At 41.9% G+C, this 27,070-nt stretch overlaps 2 protein-coding genes across 9 annotated transcripts in view; one reads left to right on the top strand and one right to left on the bottom strand.

The window, feature by feature from the left end:
* Positions 1 to 41: 41 nt before the first annotated feature.
* Pgm3 (phosphoglucomutase 3) lies at positions 42 to 23,619 on the top strand. The gene is made up of 13 exons (XM_057768808.1): positions 42 to 132; positions 2,716 to 2,921; positions 5,683 to 5,867; positions 7,808 to 7,875; positions 12,922 to 13,055; positions 13,805 to 14,000; positions 15,767 to 15,924; positions 16,399 to 16,486; positions 18,303 to 18,397; positions 19,669 to 19,782; positions 20,535 to 20,657; positions 22,061 to 22,234; positions 22,987 to 23,619. Exons 2-13 carry the CDS (start codon positions 2,718 to 2,720, stop codon positions 23,074 to 23,076), a joined length of 1,629 nt encoding a protein of 542 aa, XP_057624791.1. The 5' UTR covers positions 42 to 132; positions 2,716 to 2,717; the 3' UTR covers positions 23,077 to 23,619.
* Dop1a (DOP1 leucine zipper like protein A) overlaps positions 23,523 to 27,070 on the bottom strand; it is a 92,218-nt gene continuing 88,670 nt past the window's right edge. For 4 of the 8 annotated variants that reach the window (XM_057768799.1, XM_057768803.1, XM_057768802.1 and 1 more), the window contains 2 exons: positions 25,845 to 25,895; positions 23,795 to 24,311 (listed from right to left, as the gene is read on the bottom strand). In XM_057768799.1, the coding sequence (XP_057624782.1) occupies positions 24,006 to 24,311; positions 25,845 to 25,895 (357 nt within the window). In that variant the 3' untranslated portion in view covers positions 23,795 to 24,005. Of the gene's footprint in view, positions 23,622 to 23,794; positions 24,312 to 25,844; positions 25,896 to 27,070 lie in introns of those variants that run through there. The other 4 variants (XM_057768804.1, XM_057768806.1, XM_057768805.1 and 1 more) reach the window with 2 other exon arrangements.

The following is a 27,070-nucleotide window of genomic DNA, read 5'->3' as shown; positions in this document are numbered from 1 at the left end:
ATTGGCCGGAGGGCGGGGCGTCGGGCCGGAAGCCAGGCTGGGCCACGTCTTCAGGGTCTGAGTAAGCTGGTTTGGTGCGCACTGCGCGGCGGCTGCTCGAATGTGGAGAGGACGTTTCTGCTCCGGTACTAGGTGAGCGGGCTTGGAGGCTGTCGGGCCGCTTTGGGTGGGGGTTCCTGGACAGCCATGACTGGGGGTGATCGCCGGACACACCTACCCACCGCTCAGTGCGGCCCAGGTCCGTGCCGACTTCACGCTGGAGGGCGGGGAGCCGCGGGTACTCGGGAGCTGGGAGCAGAGTGTACTACCGAGTATAGCAGGATGAATGAAAGAAGCGGGCTTCGCTGTTCGCTCTTATAGCTTGGACACTGTTGGGACTTTTAATAACCATTCCCATACCTATTGAAATTAGTTCTAGAACTCCAAACGCATTAAAGGGTGGAAGCGTGCTGTTATATGACTGTTGTTTTCCTTTGAGAGAGTTCTGGATTTCATAAGAGTGGTTGACACCCTTATGAATAATCGTGATACATTTCCTACAGGTCAATTTTTACAAAAATATACTCGTTCTTGTGAACAAAAGTTTGATTACTTTGGAACGAACTAAATTAGCTTGGGAAGGACCGATTTTACAAATCACATAGAAGCAAACATTTTTCGGCATTTCTTGTGGCGTTGTGCATTGAAGCAAGGAAGGACAATAAAGCAAGGAGGTGTGGCTGTTAGCTGAAGGACAGCTACTCTGGGCTACCTAGGATAGAATTGACCCAGGAAGTGCACAGTCTACGAATCTGCATGCACCCTGCTTGCTGAGGCAGAAAACCTCAAATTAATTGGAGGTGTCTCAGAGTATTAGGGGGAACAGGGCCCATGCTTGGGCAGCATTGTGCAGATGTGAGTAGCTTTAGACATAAATTTAGAAGATTGTTGTGTCTGTTTTTATGAATAAATTGGAGAGTCATCTTGGAGATGTCCTGGCTGATCTTGGAGGTCTTAGACAAGAGGAAATGGTTGCACTTTGCTTTTCCTTTGAGATGGTTTCTCTCTAGTTTGCGAGGAATAGTGAGTGAGTCACATGGATTCCCCAGGCATTTGGAGGCACTCAGCCCTTTGTGGGTCTGACCTTCAGCCTTGGTCTCCCGCTGGCCTCACACCAGACTAGATTATTAACTGGGGCCCACACCTAAGTTGCTCCTTCCTCAGCATTCAAACAATTCAAACAGAGCATAATAGCATACAGTATCAAGATTCTCTGTGTATTTTCCATCTTTATGTGACTTTATTTTAACCTCTATTTCTTTTATTTTTACTTTTACTTTTTGAGACAGGTTCTCTGTATATCTTTGTCCTGGAATAACTCTGTAGACCAGGCTATCCTTGAACTCACAGAGATCTGTCTGTCTCTGCCTCCCAGGTATTGGGATTAAAGGTGTGTCCTGCCACACCTTGAAGTCAACAGAGGTCAATCTACCTCTGCCTCCCAAGTGTTGGGATTAAAGGTGTGTACCACCACACCCAAACTACTCTCTTTTTTATTTTTAAGGACTTTAACCTTTAGCCTGCATATATTTTTAACACACTGTAAACCATTTAGAGGTTTTCTTCATCTTTGAATCTCTCTTTACTGTATATCTCTCTTTTTCAGACCACATGAGTCTTTATGGAGAGGATTAAAACCATGGCTTTAATGGCTGGATCCAACCTATTCCTTAGCTTTCCAGCCTCATGGCGGAGGTACCGGCTGTAGCCGTTTTTATCACCACAACTCTATGGCGTTTCAAGGTCCCTGCCAGTGAGCAAGCTGCAGCATTTTGCTCACAGACCGCACTCAGTCAGACTACCTGCCTGAAAGAGTCAGAGTTTGCCCTGGCAGGACGGCCCAGAAAGCCGGCACTTTAAAACAGTGCAGCTTTTTTCCTGTTACGGCTGAAAACCGAAAAGCATGCGTTCAGCTTTTCATCAACACCGTTTAAAAGATTTGCAGGGTTTTGTAGCTAAAGCTGAGTCAGGAAGCCTCTCTTAGATGAGAGGGCTTGCTTGCCTCTAACAAGCAGAGCAGACCTGAGAAATTGCTGCTACCAAGAAGCCGTGCTTTACTTTATTCTTTTCTGCCCAGAATTACTTCCCAAGCTCTCGTGGGTTTTATGTGGATGCAGTTATCCACGTTGGGTGCCATCTGTAACATGAGGGCCAGCTTGTTGGGGTTTCTGTCCCGCCCGGTACCCCACAGCCGGCAAGCTCCAAAGAAAATCACACAGACATCTCCATAAGTTATAAAACGGATTGACCCATTAGCTCAGGCTTCTTATTAGCTCTTATCACTTATATTAATCCATTATTCTTATCTATGTTAGCCATGTAGCTCAGTACCTTTCACAGCGGGCAGGTCACATGTTGCTTCTTCGGAGTCTGGGCACAAGTGCAGGGAATGGGCTTCCTCCTTTCCAGCATTCTCCTGTTCTCATCGCCCTGCCTCTACTTCCTGTCTGGTTGACCCGCCTATACTTCCTGCCTGGCCAATCAGCGTTTTATTAAAATACATGATTGACAGAATACTGACAATTCTCCCGCACCATCCTCCCTCCCCCTCCTCACCCCAACGTGATTCTTTGGAGAGGGTCCCAGTGAAACAGGCGTGTTATATTGTACTGGCAGTTTGGAAGCAAATGGTCCTTGAAAGCTTTTTATTGATAATAATGTTTCTTTCTTTTGCAGACATGGATCTAGAGGCTGTTTCTAAACGCTCAGCATTCCATTCCAAGCCACAGGGGCTCATTCTCCATTATGGGACTGCTGGGTTTCGGACAAATGCCCAGCATCTTGACCATATCATGTTTCGAATGGGATTACTAGCTGTTCTGAGGTCAAAGCAGACAAAATCCACTATTGGAGTCATGGTTACGGCCTCCCACAATCCCGAGGTAACAAGTTGGTGTAATGTGTCTGAGCACTTTGCTAATGCTGGGAGTGTGCCTCCTAATTTGTATGGTCCTTTGGGTTTGAAGCCACTCTCTCCTAGCAGCCGTCTAGCTGCATTGGGTGTGGAGGGAATGAAATGAGGCTATTTTGTTTGGAAAGTGTCCATAGTAGAGAAGTAACAGAATGTCCTTCCAAGTTTGAATGGAGACATTATTAGTCATGATAGTATCACAAGGAACTGAAGAGGTAATGCAAGGGAACCGTTGTAAGAGCCCGCTTGTTTGTCCCTGGCTGCTCAGCCCCGAAATACACACAGAATCTGTATTAATTAAATCACTGCTTGGCCCATTAGCTCTAGCTTCTTATTGGCTAACTCTTACATCTTAATTTAACCCATCTCAATTAATCTGTTCAACACCACGAGGTTGTGGCTTGTCAGCAAAGGTTCAGCATGTCTGTCTCTGGTGGAGGATCCATCATGTCTCCTGACTCAGCCTTCTTTCTCCCAGAATTTTGTTTAGTTTTCCCCACCTAGCTAAGTTCTGCCCTGCTCTAGGTCCAAAGCAGTTTATTTATTCATTAATGGTAATCACAGCATACAAAGGGGAATCCCACATCACCTCCCCTTTTCTGTTTAAATAAAAAGGAAGGTTTTAACTTTAACAAAGAAAATTTACATACATATAACAAAACAGTTATCAGAGCAAGAATTACAGTTACAATATTTATATCTACTTTCTATCTATTCTTCAATTTCATCAAAGACTCCAGAAGGATATATTACCTAAGTAAAGAAGAGGTGCATTGTAAGCAACTTCCAAAACTCTAGAATTGACAGAGACATCTTGCTGCCTGGACAGTCACCCAAAGTTCTTCTATACTGTTGGAGCATCCATCTTCAGCCTACAGGCTCATAGTATTCAGCAGACTTTTCCATGAAGCAGGAAATTTGAAGATCTGTTCTGCCTTGTAATGGCAAAGTTCATTAGTAACTTTTTTCTGTGTTCTGTAGAATGTCTGGCAGACTCTTTTATGTAACAGGAACCCCGAAGGACCATCTCACCTTTAGGCAAGTTCAGCAGTCATTTCTCTGGGTCCTGCATGTCCAGTTCATACAGCATACCATCAAGAAGTCCAGGCAAGAACAGTTTCTTGCCCAAATGACTAGCAAACTCCATAAGGAGCCTCTTTGATACCCATCATCCTCTTGAAGTAGACTGGTGCTTCCAGGAGCAGATGTGTCTCATTGTCATGAAAAGTCCAAGTTCTTAAAACATTTTAAATGCCATATTCTGAAGGTCTCTGAAAGATTTGACTAAAATATATCTCTATATATCTAAAAACCTAACATGACTACAAGTTTGACTATTATAGATGATTATCTATTAGCCTATATTTCTTAATTATACATTGCATTTTTTTTTTTTGGATACATTGCATTTTTAAGTAAACTGCACAGTCACAACACCTTAAGAGCAGAAATATATATCAGTGGACCAAGATCCACACCAGTGCAGATCATTCACTTCTATATCATATCCCTCTTTAAACGTGAACAAACATTTATAAACAATTTTTGGGGGTGTGCGGGGCAACTTTTTGGGAGGGTCTTGGTTCATCAAAACACATTAGTCTGGAATTAATCCACAGGTTCTCATTTTCTGTGGAAACAAAAGAAGAACCTCTTTTCCAAAGCAACAAATTCTTAGACCCATGTTTTGGAATCAAGATACCTTTAAAGTATATACGTTGGCTTGGCTTAGCAGTTCCGAGTATCAGATGCCTCTCTGCAGTCAAAAAATTCAAAGAAAACACAATAGTGTACATAATCCAGACTCTCAGTGTATATACTATCTTTACATGACTTATTCTTTATTCCTTTTAATCTTTGACTGTACTCTGTCTCTTTAAAGACTTTACTTTTTTTTTGTAGAACCATTTACTTCTTTTTATAACTGTCTATATACTTTTTCTTCTCTCTCCTAAGCCTACATATTTATCCAACAGTGTGACTCATTTAGAGGTCTTTTCTATCTGAATTTGTCTTTATTGTGTATAATTATTTTCTGACCAGGACTGCTTCTTAAAAACTAAGCTGTGGCATTGCTAGAGCAAATATGGATGGCACAGCATGGTGGAACTGTTTCCTGCCTCTGAGAGCCATGTACATTACCCCATTTTTAGGCTCACACCGATCTGTTGCCATTAAGCCAGTTGTCACACTCTGCTCATAAACCCCATTTAAATGCTCCATAGCTGGATCTTTCGAAAGAGTCAGAGTTTGTGCTGGCAGCACCACCCTTGCCATGGCCTTTTCCAAACAGCGCGGATATTTTTTTCTGCTACCGCTGAATCAAGAAAACCTCTTAAAGGAGCCATGCCTCTGCTTGCTTCTAGCAAACAAAGCCCATGTGCTACCAAACCATGTTTAACTCTGTTCTTTTGTGTCTAGGCTTTATTTTTAAGCTTTTAGGTTTTACGTGAATGTAGTTAGCACATGTTGGAGTGCCAATCTTTAGTTTTCCCCACCTAGGTAAGTTCTGCCCTGCTATAGGTCCAAAGCAGTTTCTTTATTCATTAACAGTAATCACAGCATACAGAGGGGAATTCCACATCAGGGAAACACCTGTTGGTGCCTGGCATTGATTGGTACCAGTGGTCCCCAGGGCAGCTGCTCAGCCATCAGTTGGAGGGATGATAGCAAAAGTTATTCCTCTAGTCACTTCCATTCTGGGCTCCCCTTAAGGTTTCTTTCTCTTTTAGGAAGACAATGGTGTGAAATTGATTGATCCTATGGGGGAAATGTTGGCCCCTTCCTGGGAGGAGCATGCTACCTGTCTGGCCAGTGCTGAGGAGCAGGATATGCCTCAGGTGCTTACCACCATCATGGAGAAAGAAGCCGTGGATCTGCAGCAGCCCGCCTTCGTAGTTATTGGTAGAGACACCAGGTGATGATCCGAGTTGCCTGCCCCAGGGCAAATATCTGTAAAATATTGCATCTCCTTTCAGGACGAAGGGCAGTGGGAAGGACTAAGAGAGGCTCAGTGCACATCCTACCTTTTTAAGTGGCACATGGTGACTGTCTGGGTTTGGAGTCTCTCTAGTTTTAAACTTTATATGATTTCAGCAGGTCTTGTAGTCTTTGGGAGCTTCCATCTCAGGGTTAGTGATGAATGAGAATTTATGTGAGAGTTGCATGGAATAACAATGTACAAAATAGCTGTTTCCTGCATGTCAGAAGCACTTAATTATGTGACGCTTTGTAGGATTATTTCCCCGCTGCAGTCAGAGCACATCATTTTAAACAAACCACACTTGGAGATTTGGTTTCTAATCTGTTGCTGGTTCTGGTGTTCTGTCATTTCTTTGTTCTGGAATTCACTGGAAGCAGCATTTTATAGTCTCTGTACTTGTCACTGTCAGCAGCTTTTGCCTTTACAAAAGCCTGCTTTTTTGCAATGTTAAAAAGCTACTTTGAAACAATAGTAGTTTTCCCTCTTATGCAAATTCTGCTTCATCGAAGTCTTCTTTCTCATTCTCTGGAAAGCTTGGATTTAGTTTTTACCCTGTGTCGTGGTACCAGGTTTTGCAAAAACTATTCACACATTAGGTCCATAGGCAGCAGAAATAGCTAATAGATTGATTCCCTCAAGTCAGTTAGTGTCCCATCACTGTGTTTGGCTCTTACCTGTAGTTACATAATGACTCCCTGGCTTTTCAGATAGAGGAGTACTTTGTTATGATTTTATAAAATGAAAACTAGGTTCTATGCTCTCAGTAGTTTAAGGCTCCATACTCCAAACTGTGTGCATTCAGTCTTGATTGTTGCTGTTATTAACTAAGATACATATTGCTACAGTCAAACTAGGAAAGGTATTTGGGTATGAGTTAGGGTACCTTTTATATCTTTTAAAATATTATTTGTAGCTGGGCGGTGGTGGCGCACGCCTTTAATCCCAGCACTTGGGAGGCAGAGGCAGGCGGATCTCTGTGAGTTCGAGACCAGCCTGGTCTACAAGAGCTAGTTCCAGGACAGGCTCCAAAACCACAGAGAAACCCTGTCTCGAAAAACCAAAAAAAAAAAAAAAAAAATATTATTTGTGTGTGTGTGTGTGCTTGAGAAGGTTAGAGTTATCAGATCTTGAGCTGGAGTTACAGCCAGCTGTGGGCTGCCTATGTTGGGAATTGAACTTGGGTCCTCTGCAGCAACAGTATGCACTCTAACTACTGAGCCGTCTCTCCAGCTCTTCTTTACATTCCTCCTCACTTTCTCCTTTTTTGGCTAATACAGGGTATTGAACCCAGGGCCTTACGCATACTAGGAAAGGACTTCTACTGGGCTACAGTCCTAGCCCCTTTTTACATTTTGATATAGTTGCACAAATTTACTCAGGCTGGCTTTGAACCCAGTCTCTGCAGGCTTTGAACTGAGTGATCCTCCTGCCTCAGCTTCTCAAGTAGGTGGGAGGAATCAGTGGTCTGCATCCACATACCTGGCTCACTGTATTTTCTTTGTAAATTTTTTAAAAAATATTTATTTATTTATTTAGCATACAATGTACTGCTGGCAAGGAAGGCACCAGGTCTCATTACATTACAGATGGTTGTGAGCTGCCATGTGGTTGCTGGGAATTGAACTCAGGACCTCTGGAAGAGCAGCCAGTGCTCTTACCCTCTGAACCATCTCTCCAGCCCTTTTCTTTGTAAATATAAAAGCCAAAATTTTCTAAGAAATCACCTGTGCAAAGGCTCCTGGGAAAACGCTTGTAATTTACCCTGTGATTTTGCCAAAGTTGATAGCTTTCAAATTCAGTGATCATGCTGTTGAAATTGTGAGCACACTCCTCCAGTGCTTTCCCATTTACTAAGTCTTTCTTTCCTTCCTCAGGCCCAGCAGTGAGAAACTTTCACAGTCTGTACTAGACGGTGTGACTGTCTTAGGAGGCCAATTTTATGGTATGTAGTATCATAAATTTTATGGTATGTAAGTAAATCATCAAGGAATTGTTTTTAAATTTCAAAAGTAGCACATATTTAAAATTTGGAAGTAACAAACAATAAAAGTTAAATTAATAACTAGATAAACTTTTAAAATATTGCAGGTTTTTCTGAGCAGTCATATGACTTTATCCATGGGCCATAGCATATTAAATCTTTTCCACTTGTGACCCCTCTGTCTGATATATTTTCTACAACACCTGGTATACAGTTATATAAAATTGTAAGTCTGGTGTTTGTTGATCATATATCATGAAGAAACTTATTATAAAAGAATTCTTTAGACATATAATTTTATCATTTTTTGTTTGTTTGTTTTTTGAGGGAAGGTTTCTCTGTGTAGCTTTGGTGTCTGTCCTGGAACTAGCTCTTGTAGACCAGGCTGGTCTTGAACTCACAGAGATCCGCCTGCCTCTGCCTCCTGAGTGCTGGGATTAAAAGTGTGTGCCACCACCGCCTGGCTATATATAATTTTATCATTTTAAAGGAAGAAAGCAAATTCACATACTAATTAGGTGGGTTTGCTTATTTTTTTTACACAACGGTTCAATCTTGGTTGAGTATTTGACACTGTCAACATTTTCCAGAGATTTTGAATATTTTTAATATATAATTGTCAATGCTGAGAAAGCTGCTTGGTCTTAATGCATAACAGAAATATCTTTAGGCCCATTTTAGAAATGGTTGCAGATCCTGTTCTGATTTGAGCTTCTGCCTCTGATCACTCACCTGACCAGTCCGTAGTCTGATACAGGTGGCCGTGTCTGGCTGTTCAGAGTGCTGTCTCCTCTGCTCACCTGAATTCAGATTGCTGGGTCATCTGGACAAGTAGAGATCCTGCAGTGTTGGGTTAAGCTTCAGAGAGCCTGAGGCTTTTTCAGTACAGTATTTATAGTAAGGATTGACAGCCTTTTTTATTTTTTGTCTCTGTGTGTGCATGTGTTGGCATATGTATGTGGAGGCCAGAAGTCAGTGGTGGGCATTCCTTGATTGTTTCCTGCCTTATATGTTGAGGCAGGATCTCCCACTTGAACTCAGAGCTCCCTGTTTCACCCATGGTTCACCTGGGCGGTTGGCCAAGGACAGTGTGACGAGACTTGCTAGCCGGCTTGTCCCAGGGAACCCTCTTCATTCCTGAGTGCTGTTTTCTCATTTGTCACGAGTGCTTTCTTCGGCGACTCCACTGGGTATGCTTTCAATTCATTCATGATAGGAAAGAGACTCGCTTGCAGCCAACTAGGGTTAGAGGTGGGCCAGCACAGCTGCCCAGTATTGCCTGGGTGTTTGCATGGGTGCTGGGGGTCCTAATCCAGTCTGCATGCTGTCTACCTGTGCTTCGATCACCAAACCCCTCCCACCCCAACAGTGGTTGTTATAGGAAGAAGGTAAGTGGTTTTACCTTCTTCATTACTTTCCACCATAGCTTACACCCTTGTAGCTCCCCACACCATGGTAGTTTTCTCTTCACCCTTCTGCTTGGATTCATTCCTTCTTGGTCCTCTCTGCTGCTTGTTTTCTGTCCCTTTTGATGAGGGCTCCTTGGTCCCCTCCTCAGTCCCCTCCTTTGGTCTATATCCAGCCACCTTCATACCTTTATTCATTCACTATCTGCTCTATGGTGTCTGTTCCACTGCATGTCACAATCCAGTGAGATACCCGCATTCTCTCATGTTGTGTTTATGTGGATAATGGAGATGCTCATCTCAGTCAGCGGTGCTTCATACAAGCCAGCACCCATCTGTGCCATTGGACAAATGCAGTCCATGGTGGACCCTTTCCTCCCCAAGTTAGTTTTGGTCATGGTGTTCATTGTAGCAACAGAAAACAAAAGCGAATACTAAGGATTTGGTAATTTCAGTATTGCTCTCAAAATCCTTGTTTCCTCCTTTTGCATGTCATTTAGAATACTTTTTAATTTTATTTTGACCTATTTCCATTTAATGAAGTTAGGTGGTTATCCCCATTTTTCTGCACCTCCTCTCAAATCCTTCCACCAGAGCGACTGGCCTCCCGAGCTGTTCTCTTGTGTAGCTGATGACCCAGGAACTTTATATATGCTCCTTTGCCTGTTGCAAACTCTTCCTCTGAGTTTCATCTAGCTCACTAGTTCTCATCCTTTGTGGGTCGCATGTCAGACATCCTGCATATCATATTTATATTACAGTTATAACAGTAGCAAAATTACAGTTCTGACGTAGCAATGAAATAATTTTATGGTTGAGGGGTCACTTAAGGAGTCACCATAACACAAGGAACTCTATTAAAGGGTTGCAGCATTAGGAAGGCTGAGAACTAGTGGTTTAACTCATGCCTAGCATTCATTTCTCTTGCTTCTTGCTCCTGGTGTTCTGAGTCCAATTCTGTATGAAAGGTGTTCGTTTCCTTGGAAAGTTACTTGTGGCACATTTATTAAGATGTATTATTTTGGCAGAGTTTAGTGTTCTACCAGGTACGTTGGCCACTGCCTGATTGGGTCTGTTTTCGTTTGCTAGTGACTGGCATCTTTTGGGCTTTGGCGATGTCCATTGGGGCAGCAATGCCACACAAGGGCCTATGCTTATGGAGACAGCTCCCGAGGGATTCATTTGGTCTCTTCATGCTAAGACACTGCAGGAAGTGCAGACTTGGGGTGATGCACCCTTACAATGTGAATGAGGCTTCAACATTATAAAAGGCTCTTCTTCTCCTGGGGTCCTTATCTTAGCCTAGTGTGTGGACATGTTTTTCTGCTTAAAGGCCTAGCTCTCCTGTTTAGAGCAATGTTCCCAAGGATACCTTTAACCCTGCTCCTGGGAGTCACATAGACTTAGGTTTGATAATTCCTGTCAAGTGATGAGGAATTCCTTTCAAAGAGAATGTCCCCTCTTCTTCCTTTCCTTGTCTTTATTAATGGTTATTATTACTTATTTTGAGATAGGGTCTCACTGTGTTTCTTGGCTGGACTCAAACTCAGAGATCCACCTACTTCTGCCTCTCAGATGCTGGGATTAAAGGTGTGTATTGCCACCCTGGGCTGAGATCTTTCTGTAATGGCAAAATTAAAAATGCTGTAGGATCTCCAGCGGCAGCAGGCAGCAGAAATGCTGCAGGTTCCCAAGCGGTGGCAGCGGGCCATGTGGTGGCAGGCAGTGAGCCCTGAGAGTAGCCAGTCCCAGGCAGGGACGACTGCAGGTCCCCCAGTGGTGGCTGGTCCAGGACAGGGAGACAGACACATGGCTGTGGTGGTGGGTGAGAGACAGAGACATGGATAGACACGCCATGCAGAGTGAGGTTGGATATTTATTTAGTGGTTATAGAAGGGGAGGAGAAGGGGAAAAGAGCGGGGGAGGAGGGAGAGAGGTGGGGGGAGAAGGGAGAGACGGAAGCTGCCTCTCCAAGAGGGAAACAGAAAGGAAGACCTGCCTGCCTCAGCGGATGGGGGAACGAGTGGGCGTGGCTTGTCTCTTAAAGAGACCGAACAACCATTACATTTTCTCTTATCTGTATTTTGGTGATTTCAGGATGCTTCATTTGAATTTTATCTGTAACCTATTTTAAATGATTATTTTTTGCTATTAGTAGTAGTTTACAATTCTTTTAGAATTATGCACTTTTAGAATTATGTCTTTGTAATGATACTGTTATGGGTCTGAGGTCATTCAGAGATTCACCAGTTTGACCATGAATAAATTTTAAGCAAAGAAGAGGCTTTATTTACATATGGCGCCAGGTCTACACCTGGCATTTGGGACTCCTAAGATTTAGTGCACAGTTACATTAATCAGGAGTGTATAAAGGCAAAACTCACAAGGCTATAATACTTCCTGTGTTTGTGCAATTAGAGACAAGCATACATCCTGATATTCTTCCTGCCCAAGTGTAATCAAGCACACATCCTGTCCACATGCAGCCAGGAAAAGCAAGCTTGTTATAGAAGTAGTTCTTTGCCGGGCGGTGGTGGCGCACGCCTTTAATCCCAGCACTTGGGAGGCAGAGGCAGGCGGATCTCTGTGAGTTCGAGACCAGCCTGGTCTACAAGAGCTAGTTCCAGGACAGGCTCCAAAACCACAGAGAAACCCTGTCTCGAAAAACCAAAAAAAAAAAAAAAAAAAAAAAAGAAGTAGTTCTTTATCATACATGATCAACATTTTCATCAAAGTCCTTCAAATCAGACAAGAGTATCTCCCAGCACTCTGGGAAGTTATTCTGTTGTTGGGAAAATGGGACTTACAGGTTAGAGACATTTTTGCTTTACAGATCTCTTAAGCACAGTAATTAAAACAAAAAACATAATGTTGAGGATTACAATGGTATTTATGCATTTGGATATTTTGAAAGTTTGGCTTTATGATTTCTGAGTTTCTGGTATAATCCACACAAACTAGACTACCCGTGGGTAGAAATAAAGATTTATTGGTGATTGGACTGCCAAGGCGCTTGCATTCGTGTGCTCTCTCTGTCTCTCTGTCTCTTTCTCTGTGTGTGTGTGGGGGGGGGGCTGGGGGTGAGGTTCAGCAGAAAGAAGAGCAAAATGGTGGGAAAGCAAGCAGATTTTACATCACAGGGTGGGGATCCGAGCTGATACTGACCTGGAAGTGGGTGCTGGGCACTCTAGGTAACTGACCTTTGGGTGAAGGTTAATGCCTGTTCCTGGGAGACTATCAGAAAGTGTAAACAGAAACTCACCTGTAGGGTTGTTTACATGATGACAATCAGTCTCCACAACTTTAATCCCAGGTGGATTCTGTGCGTTGGAGGCCAGCCTGGTTCCAGGATAGCCAGGGCTCTTACTTAGAGAAACCCTGTGTCGAAAAACCAAAACCAGATATACAATCTTTCTGTTTATCAGGTCAAAGTACTTCTGTTTTGGACAATCTCACCAGCACTGCAATCTTTTTTGGGGGGGTGGGGTGAGGGAGTGGGAGTCGGGGATGGGGGTCTGGAGCTAACATTCTTAAGGTATGAATTCGTGTGAGCGCCTTCTGTTACTAAGTGAGCTGAAGTGCTTTTGTGTTTGTTCGGCAGATTATGGCCTGTTGACTACGCCCCAGCTACATTACATGGTGTATTGTCGGAATTCCGGAGGCCGGTACGGAAAGGCAACCATAGAAGGCTACTGCCAGAAACTCTCCAAGGCTTTTGTAGAACTTACCAAACAGGTGAGAGGGTTTTTCCGTCGTGATTAGAATTTCAGCAGGTGAATATAGTGATACAGTCAGTCAACAACCGCATTTACAGAGTTCACCTCTTGTTCTCTTTCTTTCCTCCGACTGGGACTTAGCTGATCAGTGTGTGCTGGCGAGGGTATAGTGGCAAGGTGCATCCTGGGAAACCTCATGGTTTCTTTGCTTGTGGTCGTCAGTATTCAGTGAGATGAACTTGATTATAATGTAGATGCTCCTGGCTTGAGGAAGTACTGCTGGGAAGGAATTTCTTTTAGGTGGATTCCCTGGAGATGTGTTGGGTGGCTCACTGGACAGCACTGCTATTGCTTCTCAGAACTCAGGCTTTGGTGTGGGGATTGGTGAAAGACTGATAAAAAACACATCCCCAAGCCCACACGCCTGTGACATGATACGCCCTGCAGAGAATGCTAGTGTTATTCAGACACCTGCATGGCCGTCTGCACATCAAATGGCTGTCGAGGAAAGAGCGCTAATGTCATGCTTTGCTGGGCCTCGGTTCTAATGCAGCTGCTCTCCTGGAAGCTGTCACTCAGTGGCACCACTCTTGTGTTGCTCAGGTTGACTTTGATGTTTTGAAATTTGTTTGACTGTGGACACGTTTTTTGCATTAAATTAGACAGGTAAAGGGAAATCAAGCGACCTTCTCAAGTACACATACGTGCATGCATCATAGTGCTTCTCTTTGGTGACTTGTTTTCCTTCCATGGATTTTTCCTTTGAAGGCTTCCTGCAGTGGAGATGAAAACAGATCGGTTAAGGTTGACTGTGCAAACGGCATAGGGGCCTTGAAGCTAAAAGAAATGGCGCACTACTTCTCCCAGGGCCTGTCGGTCCAGCTGTTCAATGACGGGACTGCAGGGAGGCTCAACCACCTGTGCGGTGCTGACTTCGTGAAGAGTCATCAGAAACCCCCACAGGGTATGTATGTCCTAGTGGCGTGTCCCAGCTGCCCTGTGTCCCAGCTGCAGCCGTGTGTCCCAGCTGCGGCAGTGTCTGCACCTGCTCCTAGAGCTCTTTGGAGCCAGTTCACTTTCGAGCTGTCTCCGAGTGAAGAATCACAGCACTCGTCTTGGTTCTGCCCCTTTGGGTTCTTAGAAATCTTCTCGTTTCTAAGTGCCGTTCAAAACACGGCCAGCTCTTGCTGAAAGCTCAGACAGAAAACAGCACATTAGCATGGCAGCTCTCAAAACTGAGGTCCCGTCAGAACCGAAGTGCCGTGTCAGCACACAGGGGCCGCTCCCTTTCTCATTTAGTCTGTTCAGGGTGGGATGCATGCAGGCTGGGAATTTCTATTCCTGGTAGGTTGCCAGGCTTTGGTGGCTCAGGCCCAGTGAGCACGCCGAGAATCACTGGTCCCATGGCAGCAGTTGTAAGTAGCTTCGTCTTCCTGTCTGCACTAGACCGGCTGGAAAGGGAATGGAAGGCTGCCTTTACATCCTCAGTGATTCAGTGTTACCCACACGGGAGGATTAGGAAAACCCTGTTCTGGTTTTAATTGTAGTAAAGAGGTATCCTAGATGCTCCCTTACAGACCCTAACCTTGCCTGGCTTGCAGATGTATTGCTTGGGCCACTGAGTGTTTGCCTGTACTCTGATTTCTCTATCAAAATCATCCAACCCCATCTCCTCACCACTCCACAGCTGCCTTACATTGGCCTCACTTGTGTGGTCTGTTCTGGCTTACTGTAGCAAGCATGTAGAATTTTAATTTATATAACCTTTTCGTTGTAGTGCTTGTTTTGATATTAACGTTACCTGTCCTTCAGTTCTGGACCTTCACCCATCTGTCTGATTGTTGAGGTCTTCCTCTACTGCTGTGGTGACCTCTGTGTCCTGGGGAAATCCAGCCCTCCACTCCCCCCCAGGCTGTTTTTCTAACCTGCAGGCAGCAAGGCTAACAGAGTCTGGCTTTGTCTGCTGCATCCTTGCTAAGGGACGGCAAAGTTTTCTAATAAATCTGATGTAACAGTTGCTGAAGTTTCAGTGACTTTATGCAGATCCTTAGTGAGCTCTTGGGAAGTTATAATTCTGTGCTCCTAATTACTTTTCTTATTGCTGTTAGTTTAAACAGATAAAATACTTATTAAGTCAAAGCAGATATTTTATCTATTGCTGATTTTTATTTCTAATATGTAAAGGACAGAAATCTTACCTTTAAAAATCTCAAAGTATCAAAAAATGATATGGGAAACTTGTGTAGCCAAATCAGCTGGTTAATAGAATTTTATTTTAGTGTAATATCACATTCTAGCATGAATAGATTTGAGGACCCTTTTTTTTTTAAGTTTGCCTTGCAAGAATTTAACCTGCAAGAAAAGTACAAATAGCTGGGCCTGTGACACACACACCTTTAATCCCAGCACTGAGAGGCAGAGGCAGGCGACTTTTAAGTTGGGGCTAGCCTGGACTATATAGTGAGGATCTGTCTTCAAAAAGAGCACCAGTAGACTTATTGGACACCAGTATTTAAAACTGGAGACATTGGTTTGTGTTTTGCAAGGAATCTTTTAAACATCTCTTGAAAAATTTATAGTGGATGTGCGATACTGTTGCATATAGTGTTAATTTTGATCTATATTGAAAATAGTTATGTGTGTCAGAGAAAAAAATCTTATCTTTTATATAGTGAGCTTTATTCTCATTTCCTAGTCTGAAATGCACTTAATCCTAATCCTGTGTGCTAGGAATGGAAATGCAGTCCAACGAAAGATACTGCTCCTTTGATGGGGATGCAGACAGAATCGTGTATTACTACTGTGATGCAGACGGTCGCTTTCATCTCATAGATGGAGACAAGATAGCCACCTTAATTAGCAGCTTCCTTAAGGAGCTACTATTGGAGGTAAGGTGGGGTGGGGAGACATCCAAGGCTTGCTAGGGAGCACTTCCACACCAGAGTCTTTGAGTGTATATAGGGGGTGTGGGAGGTTTGGGGTAGGGGGAGTTCCTGATATTTGTGGCTGGAAAACAAAAATAAGTGGAAATTGCAGCCATTTCAGCATAGGGGCATTAGTTTTAGTTGCAATAAAGATGGTATTCTAGATGACTGTATTGTATTGGTGCTTTTCTTGGTATTGACTTTCTCATGCAACTTTGTAAAGGTTTGGTTCCTTTAAAACAGATGATGCATGCATTCCTGAGAATTTCATCATAACTGTAAAGCATCCAGTTCTAAGAACAAATAAATAATACCTGAGATAATTAATATCATCATTATGATAAATTTAGTAATTTTTTTTTCCTCTTTTGGAAAAATCCCTGTCAGAGGCTCCTGGACCTTTGATGGCAAGTTAAGTGTGTCATTGTTTTCTTCTAGATTGGAGAAAGCCTGACTATTGGTGTTGTACAGACTGCATATGCTAATGGGAGCTCCACAAGATACCTAGAAGAAGTTATGAAGGTACCTCAGTGTCCTCAGTTTGGGTCACTTCTGAATAGTGTGGGAAGGTCATTCTGTGAGGATAATCATGTTACTACATGTGAACAGTGAACACAGCTGAACCGCTGTCCAGGTGACAGTGACTAGGTCAAAAGGCTCACATGTCTCTGGTGCACTTGTACCTTGGAACATATTAAAACCTGTGAATTCTGTGATCTAATAATGAATGCAGATCTTTTCTAAGACTTATTGAGCCACATTTGTAACTCATGAAGGCCTGAAGATGCCTCTGTCAAACATAGCCCTTAAGGTAACATTACACCTATATCTTCATTGCTGTGATCACAGACCTGGAAAGCAACTTAGATAGGAAGGGCTTATTCTACCTCAGTGTGCATGAAGGCATACAGCCCACTGTGGGGAAGGAATGGCAGGAGTGTGAGGCCCATGGACACATTGGGTCACTCAGGAAGTAAGGATAGAAAAGTAAGTTTCCCAGTGACTGACTTCCTTCAGCTAGGTGCCCCACGTCTTTTCTCCAAATTTCTGCAGGCTCTGGGCAGATAAGTGAGTCAGCACAGCAGGTGAAAGGGACCAAGAAGTATGCCTGGACCAGCTGCTGTCCACTTCGGTCAGTCTTCTAGAGGAGTAGAAATGAAATTTCATGTGAATTTTCTGCTTTTTAAGAGAATAGTAGACGGTCAAAAAACATCATGGATGCTGCTTGCTTCTGTCGTACTTTAAATACATGGTCATAGTGGCTTCACTTCAAGGCCTTTCATGGGGTTGGTACTTGGTCCCAGGACACATTCTGAGAAACGCAGTAGTGTGATGTGAGTTTATGTCATTGTGTGAACATTGAGTGTATTTAGCTCTGATAGAGGCCACGGTATTGCTAGGAGACTTGACCTTCTGGTACCACTACAGCATCCATTGTCTGTTTTTGAACAGACATCATTTAGTGCATGAGTGTTTAGTTTGAAAATTTCATCTGTATGTACCTTGTATGTTTAGAAACTTAATACACACCAGAAACTGTTACTTCCTATCCCATTTTCCTTTTGGATTAAGTATTTTTGGCCCTCGTCATCCTATGGTTTTTCAAGTCCAACAAATACTGATCTTACTGGATGTCTCTCTTGTAGTTCTGTTTGTCAGTTTTTCCTAAATCTTTTAGACCCACCCTTGATAGCCTATTTATTGCTGCTGGTCCAGTCATGGTGATTTATTACTAGCCATGATCAGTCTTGAAAGTCTAATTGGCCTTTTTGTTACTGTTACTTTCATTTTTCAAAACAGGATTTCTGTGTAGTCCTGACTGTCTGAACCCATTCTGTAGAACAGGCCATCCTCTGTCTCCTGAGAGCTGGGTTAAAGGTGTGTGCTACCACACCCATCTCTAACTGTCCTTTCTTAACTTTTTATGCCAATAGTTAGAAATAGTCTGGGGACCTGATCTAACTTGCCACTGTTTGTAAGAGTTCTATTGGAATAGCGCCCTGCACATTTGTTGAGGTCTGTGGCTGTCTCTGTATACTACAGAATGATTGTGGGAGATCATATAGCCTGCATTAGTGTAGGCTATTTACCTACAAAGGAGGATTGGCTCATTCATTAGAAAGCATGCAGATCTCTTTGTCCTGCATTCTCCATGTTATAGCTCGGACAACCTTCTCAAAGCAGACAGTGCCACCTACTTGCAGTCATTCCCTGTGTGGGTGTTTTAGGTCTTTATTGTCTTTAGCACCAGAGGGAGGTTTCAGATTTTGTTCCTTGTTTTATTTATGGAATAACAGATATATAATTAACCGACTTTGTTGTCTTTAATATGTTGTAGGTACCTGTTTATTGCACCAAAACTGGTGTCAAGCATTTGCATCACAAGGCTCAAGAGTTTGACATTGGAGTTTACTTTGAAGCAAATGGGCATGGCACAGTAAGTTTTCTTATAGAAGTCAACTGGTTAGCTGGCATTTTTCTTAATAATGGATTTCTCTTGTAGTTGGTAACATGGCTAGGTAGTAGTAAATTACACTATGAATGTATACTTAGATGCTATGACAAGCCTCCATAAAAAGTGTACCAGTTTGTTCTTTAAAGAGCTGGGGTGAGCTTAGTTCTGTAACCAGGCGTGAGGTCTTGAGTTGGATCAGTGCTGCAGTCAGACAGGTACATGCAGGCATGCACGTGCGTGTGCACATATACACCCCCCCCATAAAACCCAATAAATTATTTTAAAATGTTCTGTTCATGTTCTTAAAATTTTCCCACTCCTTACAGAGTAGCTATGATGAAAAGTTTTATTGGGTTTAAAGCATCTATGAGCATAGGTGTTTTATGTTTGGTTTTTTGTTTTCAGGGCTTTCTTAGGACTATTCTGAAAATAAAAAGCCAATATAATTCAATATAAATGTCACTATTTTAAAGGGTATAACTTTTTAAAGATTATTTTTATGTTCAGATTTTATTTAAAAATGTCTTTGTATATCACCTCTTTCCATGAATGGATTTGAGGTAGACATGAGAATATTTGACTGTAGTTTAAATCATTCTCTTCACTAATTTCAATTTGGCTTTTTGAAGAGCCATGAATATAAGGAGAAGGAGAATGTGTTTCTACAAAATGCAGCTGAAATGTAACTTCATTGGTACAGTTTTTAAGGTAAAGTCCATAAGGTCTCTGAATCTGTTCAACTCGACTCACAGAAAAAATGGGTAGGTCTGTTCAGTCAGAATTTATTTAAAAAAACCAGGTGACCACCCTGCATCTAATTTTACCAAAAACTGCCCATTTCCTCAAGTGATTGATCACTATGTACTCACGTCAATACTGGCCTCTTGAGGACTATAAAGGATGGGTGTGGCATTTCAAAACATAGGAATGTCTGTGGTAGTAAGAATCTGACACCAGCTGCTGTACTGTTGAGTGCAGTGAACTCATGCTGATGTTGCCTCTCACATATCCTGTAAAGGTACCTGCTGCAGAGTTCAGGAAGTGAGCTCATATGTATTCAGTTTTTGTCAAAAGTGGTATCTTTTTACAATCCATAAACTTTTTCTTTAGTAATACCCTTTGTGCTCTGATTTGATTTCAGCATTAATGGCAGACATTAGGCTGCCGTTATTTGTCTATTCAGTTTCTACAGATTCCCTGGGAATGAAAGGTGGTCTGGAGTTTGTGACTGACTTCATATACTTCTGCTGCAGGCACTGTTTAGCGAAGCAGTTGAAACGAAGATAAAAAGACTAGCACAAGAATTAGAAGACGAGAAAGGAAAAGCTGCAAAGATGCTTGCAAGCATTATCGACTTGTTCAACCAGGTTAGAAGTGGTGAGGCGACAGGCTGAGTTACCTTAACATCAGTCAAAACATGGGATGTAGAATTATAAAAGGTGAAGTCCTGGCTGGGTGGTTTGCTTCTAACAGTGGTGCCCACAGTTGAGACTTGCACTAGAAATAACATTTTTTATATGCTTCCTTTTCTTGATATTTTGTCAGAAAAATGTTGAAATGTTCAAGTATACTTAGTAGCTACTGAGTGTGTATTTTGTGTGTTTGGCTAACTTTTCAAAGACAACCTTGGGAAAATTCTGTACCATTTACATGCTTGGGTCCGACAGCTGAAACTGCAGTACTGCTATGGAAAAGCGACAGTGAAGCCAGGAGAGATATGGGTCAGACATTTTATCTACTTTTCCTTCTAATCACAGCAGTAATGCAGGAAGCTAGGTTATAATTTCCATTTTATGAAATGAAGCTTAGAGTTGGCTCTGACTTTAAGTGTGTCTTGAGCCAAAGCTTATTTTCTCTGTTCATACCACTGTCATGCTATCTAAAAGGAGATCTAGTTAAAGAATTTGAATAAAGTTTGGCCCTGACATCTTATGACTCAGTCTAGATGTTTCTCAGGAGCTGGTGTAATCTGCTCTGGATCCATGTCAGTGTTGTCTGTCATGGTTACGTGCATCTCCTTGGTCCATGGCATTCATCACTCTGGTTGCCGATACACGGCCAGCATCCGTGTGGGATTATGTAATGGTGGCTTATGTGCTTTGTTTCCCCAATCTTGCAGGCAGCTGGAGATGCCATTTCTGACATGCTGGTGATTGAGGCGATCCTGGCTCTCAAGGGCCTGACTGTGCAGCAGTGGGATGCTATTTATGTTGATCTTCCTAACAGACAACTCAAAGTTAAGGTGAAGAGAACATGAAACAATCTTTCAGACTATAGCGTTCTTCCAGTCTTCCCATGCCAAGTGTTTCCTGAGTGGGTTACATTTCGGTCTGTATGTACACTCTACTTAGGAAGTAAGAAAGCCTTATAGAAACTGCTTTACTCATACTTTAAAAAATAACTTCTTGCCGGGCAGTGGTGGCGTACACCTTTAATCCCAGCACTTGGGAGACAGAGGCAGGCAGATCTCTGTGAGTTTGGGGCCAGCCTGGTCTACAAAAGCTAGTTCCAGGACAGGAACCAAAAAGCTAAGGAGAAACCCTGTCTCGAAAATCCAAAAAAGAAAAAAGAAAAAACAAAACTTCTTCTGTACTTCCACTTTTATGATAAAGAATGGTATTATGTGTGAATATGCATCATTTAAAAATATGAACAAAAGCCGGGCGGTGGTGGCGCACGCCTTTAATCCCAGCACTTGGGAAGCAGAGGCAGGCGGATCTCTGTGAGTTCGAGACCAGCCTGGTCTACAAGAGCTAGTTCCAGGACAGGCTCCAAAACCACAGAGAAACCCGTCTCGAAAAACCAAAAAAAAAAAAAAAAAAAAAAAAAAAAAAAAAAATGAACAAAATCATAAAAATTATTTAACTAGCTTAAAAAGGTTTCTCCTTTCACAGCCCAGCTCATACTGTTTTGAAGCAAAACCCAGATAAATAATGTTATCATTTTAACTGAAACTGTTGCTTCAGAATTAACTTTTAGTTCACATAATGCCATAATGCTTAAATTTTTTTCTTTTTTTGGAGACTGAGCCTCACAGTTCTTACCCGCCGACCCCCACACCAGACCACAGTACTTTTTGGAGCTAGATGTAAGCAGTAGAACCTTGGATTCAAAGAAGAACACTCTAAAGACATTTCAGATGAATGGGTGGTTGATTCGCATCTCTCTACATATTCTCCAGTAGAATTGTTGAGAGATTAGAGATTAAAGCCAGAGTTCACAGAAATGGCCACCAGGTATTTGGATTTGCTTTTGACATATCTAGGAGATTCTTACCTCGGCCTTCTGTAATCGCTTGCCACTTGTTACAGCCATATCAGCAATTTGATCAGTAACTACTGGGGCGAGACAATAGTTATTGACCACTATTCTAATGGTAGCTCTGAGTCCATGTGTAAATGTCCTGTTTGGTTAATTTTTTATATTCTGAAGAATTTTACTTAAATAGTTGGACAAATGTTAAAACTATTACACGGTTCTAGCTAAATACACCAGGAAATTTTACCACAGTTCCCGTCACCTGCCCTGTGCGTCACTGATACACCGTGTAGGCTAGTAACCTGAAATGGCTGCCTCTTACTCTGTGGGTTGGACTGTTTTGAACAGGTAAAGCTTCTATAACAGATAGGAAATGTCTGTGCTCAGGTTGCCGACAGGAGAGTTATTAGCACCACTGATGCTGAAAGACAAGCAGTCACTCCGCCAGGACTCCAAGAAGCAATCAACGACCTGGTGAAGAAGTACAAACTTGCCCGAGCTTTTGTCCGGCCCTCTGGTACAGAAGATATTGTCCGAGTATATGCAGAAGCAGACTCACAAGTAAGCTGGGAACGGGAGGAGAAAGCACTGTTTGATTGTGTTTTGACTCACACTGTGGAAAAATAATACATTTTTCTTAGAGATTAAGATTGAATGTACTGGGAGGTATATAGCTAAACAGTTAAAATTTAATTTGTTCCCAAACAGTTCTTTAGTGCAGATTCTTGCAGGTATAATGTTCTGCCTGTGCAGGAGTATTTAATATATCCTTTGTCTGACACGTGCTAATTTTAACTTATTATAGATTATTCATTCTTTTCCCTCTAAAAGTTTCCCTCTAAAAGTCTATAAGTTTATTTTAGTATTTCCAAAGCAGCAGGTAATGCTTGCTTTTCTTTCTGGACTTTTGAATTGCTTTTCAAATTTTTCTTTTAATGACATTCTTACTACCTGTATTTTCTGCAGTTTTATCATTTGCCCTTTTTACATGCTGTGGTTGAACTGGGGACTCGGAGACACCAACAGTTACTTACATGACTATGGGTATTCTCTGATGGAAATCCTACGAATTACTTATTCTTAGTATATAACCATCTTGATTTTAAAGGGGCTTGGTTTCTTACTCTACTTTGGAAACTTTTATTAACTGAATCGAAAACTCACCTTATTTAGAAGAATCCAACCTACTTTCTATTATTTATGGATTTTGGAACTTATTAATGTAAACAGAATCAGGAAGCATCTCCCCTAGACTAGCCAGCGATGGATGGCTGGCGCCATATCGCTCACTAATCTCTTACTGTGATTTGTAGGAAAGTGCCGATAGGCTTGCAGGCGAAGTGAGTTTGGTGGTGTTTCAGCTGGCTGGAGGCATTGGAGAAAGGCCACAACCATCTTTCTGAAGATAATTTTTATATTCTTGAAAAATGGACTTCTAAAATGTTTTTATAAAACTATTGGAAATACCGGCAGTACTCTAATGGATGTAGATCTGTTTTTTTAAAATGCTACCAGAAGAAACGGTTTAGAAGCTGGTAAATCTTAGACTTAGTAATGAAGCTCACCTCTGATTTTAATCTGTAATAATAGTTTGAGTGTCATTAATTTTACAGTGTATGCAGGGTGTTGGGAAATTAAATTGTATTATTTACTAACTCCTCGCAATGCCTTTGTGATTACTTATCTAAATAAACCACTGACCTATCTGATTCAGAAGTGGAGAGTGGAGACTTCACATAAATCAGTGGCAGACTTTAAAGTGAGAAATGACTTGGCTTGTTTGCATAGCAGCATAGAACTGTCAGTTGGCCCATCTTTTTTTGCACTAACAGAGGCCTGTGCTCTACTCACTAGGATGTGTGGTCCAGGCTTCAGCTACTCTTAAGAGAAGGGATGTGGAGGGACAGCTCCACATGAAGTCTCTGACAGCAAAGTGACCATTCTGATACTAGGATGTTGGTAACCATAGGAAAGAAAAAAAAAAAACAATTTAAATTAAATGAGGCTTGAAACCAGCATTTAAAAAAAACAATATTGGTGCATATTTTGCAGGTTCAAGACAACCCAAGACAGTGAACAATGGACTATATATGCATATAGAGACCTCTCATAGGCACCATAATCAGTATGAGCCAACTATATTTAAACTTGATTCAGGCCACATTTAGACATAAGCTCTTATTTACAAATATTTAAATTAAATACAACCTGAAGAGTGTCTTATTACATACATATACATATATATATATATAAAAGAAAAACTATACAACTCAGAACAGTATGTTTTAAATAATTACATTTCCATTGCGTCTCTGGGGAACCACGGTGGTGGTCAAGATTTTATGACTCCTTCCAGAAAATCCTTTTCTATCATCTCTTCAATTTTTTGCCTGGCTTTGCTGGAAAATGCTTTGTGGTTCTCCAGTTTCATGTCCTTGCTGGGGAAGGAGTTTGAGTAGAGGACAGGGCTCCCTGAGTGTCCTCCGCACCGGCTTGTGACTTTGCTGTTGAAAACTTGGCTGAGGACGTTGAAGAAGGGCAGAAGCTGCTCCATGCTGCGCATGGTGCAGAGGGTGAGTAACAAGTGTCCCGGCTCCCAGCCCAGTGTCCTCCCTGAGCTGTCTTCCTCTGGATTCTTCTGTAGAAACAAAAAGAGAGTTGTCATTAACAGGTGAAGTCTATGTTATGTGAGAAATGGAGACCCATGACGTTTGTTCCGGACTTGATTAAAATCACTGCTGCCGATGCTGCCATTAGCTAGTTTGGTATCACTGAGCTCCCTTTCGTGGTAGTTTTCAACTAGACTGCAGCGGTGACTTTAGTTTAAATGACCTGTGACAAAGAGTCATAGAAAAGCTGGGGATTTCGAGATACAGAGCTTTTCGTACATTTTATTGCTGATAAATCAATTTATGGCCTAAATTTGCCTTAAGGTAGTTACAGGGTTCAAGAGCTAATACTTAACTGTCCATACACAGAGAAATGAGGGGTTGGGTTAGACACAGGAGGGAAGCTGGACTGTGAGCAAAAGCTAAACTTGTGCAAGACACACAGAGTTCTTGCTGATGATGTGGCAAATTTTTCTTTTGCAGTCAGGAAGTCAAATGAGAATGTATGTAAAAACTGTTCACTAAATACCAACACCAGTAATTCCTATATATTAAGACATAGAGCTGCTTATGTTGGATGCAGCAACACATAATCGCAGCAACTTGGGAGGACTGAGTTCAAGATACAAGATTTTGCCTCAAAGCTGCAATAAATGATACCTGTTTATTGGCTACTTCACGAACTCAGCTAAGTTACCCCAACAGCTACGAGCTGGACAGAAAGGACTGAGGGTGCTATCACTTGCAAAATCACATATATTACAGTGCAAGGAGAAAACAATGGAATAGGAAAACAGGAAGGACAATTAAGCATGCCATTCACAAATGGTGCTCTCCCTTCTAAATCTGGATGTTTCTAAGGAATTGATTTTATCTGGTATTTTTTTGTTGTCAGTTTCCTAATGTGATCCAAGTTATTTATTTATTATGTTAAGGATGCAACCCCTGGACCTTGTGGCTATTAAAAGCATTAGCACTGTTTGCTTTAAATCTGAAGGAAAACAGGTATGTTACAGTAGGAAATGCCATGTGTAGGCAAGAAAAGATTTAAAAATGGGCTACAGTTGTCATCTAGTTTATTTATTAGCAATAATTTAGCCTCCAATCTATATTAAAGGATAAACAGGGACTTTCCTATCACTAAATGCCATCAGACAGTCCTGGCTTACCATACTGGAGGGCTACCTCTAGTCCTCTAAAAAAATCAAACTGCAACTAAATGTCAAGCAAAGTGTGGATAAAGATAAATTTATCCTGTAGGGAAGTAAATGCTGCTTACATCTTCTATAGTTCATTTTGAAATATATGATAATCATGATATAATTTTTTAAATACTTCTATAGAGTTTTTTCTTAAAAGAGGGATCCCTTGTGGGCCCCAAACACTTAACCTTTTTTTTTTTTTGTCTCAGGTACTTGTCCTCAATACTAAATAACCAAACATCTCCGGAAAACCTTTTTCTCTTTGACCTCACAAATCTCCACATGGAGTGCAGCTTCCTTCCTGTTTACCTCTCATGTAGCTTTTGCTGCCATATCACAAGCATCAATAGCCACCCTCACCTGATGCTTGGCCATCTCCATTCCCTCCAAAATCTTAAAGTCCTCCTCGTCCTGTGGAAGGAAAGAGAACTCATAGCCTTTGTTCCAGTGAAAAGTATATCTGGCCATGAAGGCCTTGTTTAAAGGATCTGGATGAGACATTTTTTTCTTGTCTGTGGGTCAATTTCTGGGCAAAGGGGGATTTCCATTATTGCAGATGGCAAAGGGCATGGTTTCCCGCCCACGTTCTGTGATAGAAAAGTAAAAGTTCTGTCCTTAAACCCTGTTTTAGGCTTCGTCCACACTTTGTCCTTTTATTGGGCTCCTAAGGAAGCAAGTTCCTCATTTCCTGTACATAAAGCTTCTAATGAGTTTCTTCCCTTGTGCTCCGTAGAGAATCAAATACAGCTTCACTGCTGAAAGACAGAATACGTGAGCACCTGCAGACTGGGCCGCATAGTCCACTCGACCAGCCTCCAGACTGTTATGGACTGGGAAGATTCTGAACTAAGGAGATGACAGATGTAATGAGCAAAGGCCCAGTGATGAACAAGTCATCTCGTTACCTTTCTGCTTCTGGCAGACTGTCAGTCTGGTGCTTAGTCAGAAAGGACGTGGGGCATGCTCTAAAACCACAGCATTTATCTTCCTACACCTTATTTACAGGACAGGCTTCTGGTTAATTCTCATTTTCTCCTTGATTTCCACCACATAAAATAAAAAGTTTTAAAAAAAAAGTTCCTTAGACATTTGTTTTTTTGTTTTTGTGTTTGTACTGCCTTTCTCAGCAGTGTTTTCACAACTGCAGGGAGCGTTAGTGGGGTGGATATACAAAACTGAGACATGGCATAACAAGAGCTATAGAAAGAGGAAATATGACTAAAGGTTAATAACTTTTGGAAAAATCTTTTGATTCAGCTAAGAGTGCCGATACGTTAGGTCATCGGATTTATCTCTAGGTTATAATTTAGGAAAATGAAAAATACTCACTTAGCCATAGTTTAGGATGTGTACTTTATGTCCCATGGGAAAGAATGGTTCTATGCTTGTGACCCTTTATTCTGACTGCAGTCTATCTAGCTAATTCAGTTTTAATGAGCTATTTCTGTCAAGTTTATTAAAACTTAAAATGTGTGATCTTTTCATCTTCTGACTGTTCTTTGTGAAATAAAACTGACAAATTTGTCCTACAAAACCCGTTAGTCCTGTGCTCTCTATCAGAACATATCTCATCTTCAACATGGCGT

The sequence above is a fragment of the Chionomys nivalis genome, chromosome 4, assembly GCF_950005125.1.
Source record: "Chionomys nivalis chromosome 4, mChiNiv1.1, whole genome shotgun sequence".
In the NCBI taxonomy this organism is placed as follows: domain Eukaryota; kingdom Metazoa; phylum Chordata; class Mammalia; order Rodentia; family Cricetidae; genus Chionomys; species Chionomys nivalis.
The sequence above is the reverse complement of the archived record's forward strand: the minus strand, read 5'-3'. Positions and strand labels throughout refer to the sequence as shown.

What these genes read in the sequence shown, in the direction of transcription:
- Pgm3 (XM_057768808.1), top strand. Translation starts at nt 2,718, where the DNA reads ATGGATCTAGAGGCTGTTTCTAAACGCTCAGCATTCCATTCCAAGCCA. An exon ending in GTTATTGGTAGAGACACCAG is followed by an intron (nt 5,868 to 7,807) that starts GTGATGATCCGA and finishes TTCCTTCCTCAG; the next exon opens with GCCCAGCAGTGAGAAACTTT. An exon ending in AAGCAAATGGGCATGGCACA is followed by an intron (nt 18,398 to 19,668) that starts GTAAGTTTTCTT and finishes CTTCTGCTGCAG; the next exon opens with GCACTGTTTAGCGAAGCAGT.